Source organism: Montipora capricornis, chromosome 7 (assembly GCF_036669925.1).
Source record: "Montipora capricornis isolate CH-2021 chromosome 7, ASM3666992v2, whole genome shotgun sequence".
NCBI lineage: Eukaryota > Metazoa > Cnidaria > Anthozoa > Scleractinia > Acroporidae > Montipora > Montipora capricornis.
The window spans coordinates 29984802-29989044 of record NC_090889.1 but is presented as its reverse complement, the minus strand read 5'-3'; the positions used below and the strand labels follow the sequence as shown (position 1 = coordinate 29989044).

The 4243-nt window shown below is 38.7% G+C and overlaps 1 protein-coding gene across 1 annotated transcript in view; it reads left to right on the top strand.

Moving 5' to 3' along the window:
• LOC138056848 (short transient receptor potential channel 4-like) overlaps positions 1-4243 on the top strand; it is a 24323-nt gene continuing 20080 nt past the window's right edge. The window contains exon 1 of the mRNA XM_068902763.1: positions 1-1102. Coding sequence (XP_068758864.1) covers positions 233-1102 — 870 coding nt within the window. The 5' untranslated portion in view covers positions 1-232. The remainder of the gene's footprint in view (positions 1103-4243) is intronic.

Sequence of the window (4243 nt, the reverse complement as noted above, 5' to 3'; positions counted from 1 at the left end):
AGAGCGCGCATTTAAAATTATGCAATGTGTCATTCCATGCTTAAACTTGAACGCGTGTGTTTTTAAGATCTAAGGTTTTGTAACCAACCAGTAGATACGTTAACTATTTTATTGGCTTCAGGCCGAAATCCACAGGGTGCACGTAAAGTTGAATTTTAGAGTCAGCTCGTCTGTGTTTTCACCTGCCGTCAGCTGTCGTGTTGACTGCCACAGGTAAGGCCTCTTTGACGAAATGGCGACAACCGTATCGCCAAATGGAGCTGTTTCAAAGCTCGTGGCGGCCCAGTTAAACATGAAAACACGTTCAAATGACACAGGATTTGTCCGCCCACTATGGCTAACCGATCCGCCGATCGAAGGCCAAGAATCGTTTTTCGAAGGGGTACCAATGGTTGAGCTAGGCGCTCCGGTAAATGAAATGACAAACTTAAGGTCCCTGCTTCATAAGGCCTGTTCCCAACACGAAACTAATGGTTGCATGTTGAATCACGAGAGTAAACTTGAAGAATCGTTGCTTAAAGCGGTTCAAGACGGAGACCTGCATATCATACAAGTCCTGATTGACCATTATCTGCAAGTTTTTAATCTGGATGATTTGTTGTACGAGAATTCTGTGGAGACCACTCATAAGACTCCAGTCAATTTTCTACCTCTTGTTGTCGCTGCACATTTAGGGAAATACGACGTCCTTAAATTGTTTATATCAAAGGGGTTCAAATTGGAGAAACCACACGATGTGCTCTGCAAGTGTGATCACTGCCAAGAAGACTATTTCAGGCAATCGCAAAAACGTCTCGATGTTTACAGAGCCATGGCTAATCCTATGTGGATTTCGTTGACAGGAAGTGATCCGTTTTTAACCGCGTTTAAGCTGAGTCAAGAATTGAAACGCTCCGCTAAACAAGAAGACGAATTCGAAAAAGATTACCTCGCATTGTCGCGCCAATGCAGTCAGTTTGCGTTGGGCCTTTTGGATGAATGTAAGACTTCTAAAGAACAGAGAACTGTGCTTAATTTTCCGGGGACGAATACTAACGACGAAGAAATTGCCGAAGAAGCATTAGGACTTTTGCACAATGCTATCTCTTACGGGCAAAAAGAGGTAAGCGTATGTTGATATATAATCAAATTAGCTAAACGTATTGATAAAAACAGGTACTTGTAAGGGGACAGGCGCAATAGTGTTTTCTATTCAAAGCCTTAGCTATCTGTATTTACAAAATGCTTTTGATAGTTTTCTTAAATAAATTTCTGCGAAGCTTTGATTAAGACTTTTGGGTTCACAAACTATGGTTCGTCGCCTCAGTTATTCGCTGAAAATGACCGTATTGTAATCGCAGTAAATGAGATATTAGTAGCGATGTAAGATTCCCCAGAAAGCTGCCATACAAAGGGATGGGTCGGAAGTTATTGTCCGTGATAAATTTGCATACAGCAAACATTCGATTTTTGACATTAAGATGAAAAATTTGGCGAAAAATTTACGAGATAGCCGTCACGTAAAAAATTAAAAATAAATCCGTTAACTTTAAAGCTAAGAACAAAATTCAAGGCATGACAGAAAATAAAGTCGAAGGAATAGCATTTTTAAAAAAGGTTATTTTAAGCGTGTCTTTAATTCACGCAAGATATGTGAATAGCGTTTCATACAGCGTCGCTTGTTTTGATCAACAGGGAACTTTAACATCATTAACAAACGCAAGAAAAATATACAAAGAACGTTATTTAGTGTTAAGCGTTTGTTGCCATAAACTAGAAGGATGCTCAAGGGACAAAAAAAAATATCATTTTCGCATAATTTTGCCAAAGTTAAAAAGAACGAAGAAGATCTTTATTACTTCGTGCTGAACATTACAAGCTTAATGTTTAACTAAATTGCAAACATTTTATCCAAAAGCGATTGAAGATTTTGTCAAGGATGGCAAAGAAGACCTTTGCCTCGCACTGAACTTTACCAGATAAATATTTCACAAAATATAATCGCAAAGATGTTATCCAAAAGCGATTAAAACATTCGTCCTTGGATGATGCACCACACTTGGTTCAACTCTGAGGTCAAGCACTAAAGATCGACATAAAAAAACATCTTGCCAGACAGTCTTTTGAGTAGAATTCGTTTTCACAATTTCTCTTAATAGACCCCGTGAAATTAGATGAGTGAAATCGCACATATCCGAACATAAGATTACGTAATGAAGAAAAAGCTCTTTGGGGAATTAATATAGGTTGCAGTTAATACTTAGTTCTTACAGCAATGCGCACTCTCCTTTATTGCTCCCATTGTAAAGGTTATGGTGTAAATACCCAGGAAAATAACAGTCAAATTTGCTTGCTTGCTTTACAAATATAGACCCTTTTTTTTCTCAGGACTCCTAAGAACTCGTTCCACATTATTTAAATTTATAAAAGTGTGTGAACACAAGCAATCATTCAAGAGCTACACAGGTGGCTCTCTCTCACTGGAATATTGTTCGACATTCAATGGGTAGAATTTTTTGATTTCTGCCATTTGTATAGATTGACCAGAATTGGCATATTTTCGTTCAAAAAACATCATTCTTTAGTTTGTCTTTGCTTTTTTAAACTTCAATCCTGTGAATCAGAGTTTGTCGCGTAGCAACAAGACATTCGCAAAAGAACGAGGATGCAGATAGAACATCAAAAAGAGTAAACGGCCGAAGAAAAATACACTTTTAAATATTAATGCCTCCTTTGTCAATATTAGTCTGTTTATCTCTTACTTTGATAATTGAAAAACTTAAGGTGACATTCTTCGTAAGCCATGAGATTCCAGAAGTTTCTCTTACTAAATATGCCATTAGATTTCGATTTCGGAAAGGCAAGGCTGCCGCAATATTTATAAACACTTCTGCCGTTGAACAATAAACTGAGCCGTGAAAGAAATTGCTTTCCTTTCTTCGATTGAGGTTAATTAAGTGAATAACCATTATGATCTCCATCAAGACAAAGTATAGTATTTAAAAAATGGCTATATCATGGTGAAAACGTTTCTCAGACGATCTTACTGCGAGTCTTCTCTTATTCTGGGGACAAATGAAAAAATTCACACTTCAACGGAACGTATTGCTTTTGGTGTTGTTTACTTAGCTGTACTAATGAGGAGGCAAGTGATGCTTGCTTTGGAGTCTGCGTGTTTTCTGTGGTGCAGTTTAAATTACGCCGCGCATGGTGCATGGTTCCCACAAGTTTCGTTTCTGTGGATGTAGACCCCAAAGGGTGACCATTCAATTGGGAGCTACTGGGCAGTACTTTCCTTTGAGGCCGTTTAGTACGCTGTAATAAAGTGATTGTAACTATTGTATGTTTGTAGTAGTCCGAATCTCCTAAAGGAGAATTGGGCTGCAAGCTCTCTGCCACAAACGATGCTGCCTCTGCCAAGTTCTTAAATCCTTCTCCTTAAGCTCCCTTTCCACAGTTCTGCGCCATATCTCAGTCCCGCTAGTCCGGCTGTAAGTGAACCTTAATTTGTACTGAAAATAAAATGATAGCTTCTGCGGAGCACTCCTTTCCTAAGGTGCCAAAGCTGCACAAGGTGGCTCCAACGTACCCAGATACTGTACCTCAAATGAAACCCTCATGAAGTATAAACTACTGAAAGCTACAGAGCAAAAATCAAAGCTTTCTACAGCTTTATAGACCCGTTCTATATATTCTGTACACCGGGATGGAATTCCATCCACACATTCGATCCACACATTCAAAGGAAAGTTGGTTTTTCTCGGGGTTGTTTTTTTTTTTGGCAAAACTATGCAACGTTAGTGTGCATGTCTAATAACGTGAGCTTCGCCATTCAAATGAAAGCTACTGTTAGCACTTTATTCATGAAATAAGACATCTTTGTTTTGGCCGGTGATTCTGCTTGTTATAGATAGTTCCGTTATTAGGGTTGATGTTTTCAATACTTTTGGACTAACAGCTTTTAAACTTGTCGAGCGTCTAAAAGCTGGCGTGTTGTCGTATGCCAAGAAAAAAAAAGTTGGCGCAACTTAATCAAATCGATTTATCTTCCAAGAACTCTTTCTCATCAGCGGTGGCTTTTCAGCCCTGGAAGCCCTATTAAATTGATCACTCCAATATCGTTCAGGTTTTCTTAGTTTGATTCTATTAGGGATGATTTCAATCGCACCTAACTACCACAGGGATCGCATGCGCTTTCACACTAATCTGACTTCAAATCATAGAACCTTCAGATAATAAATTTCCGTTGTAAAGTCAAACTGAA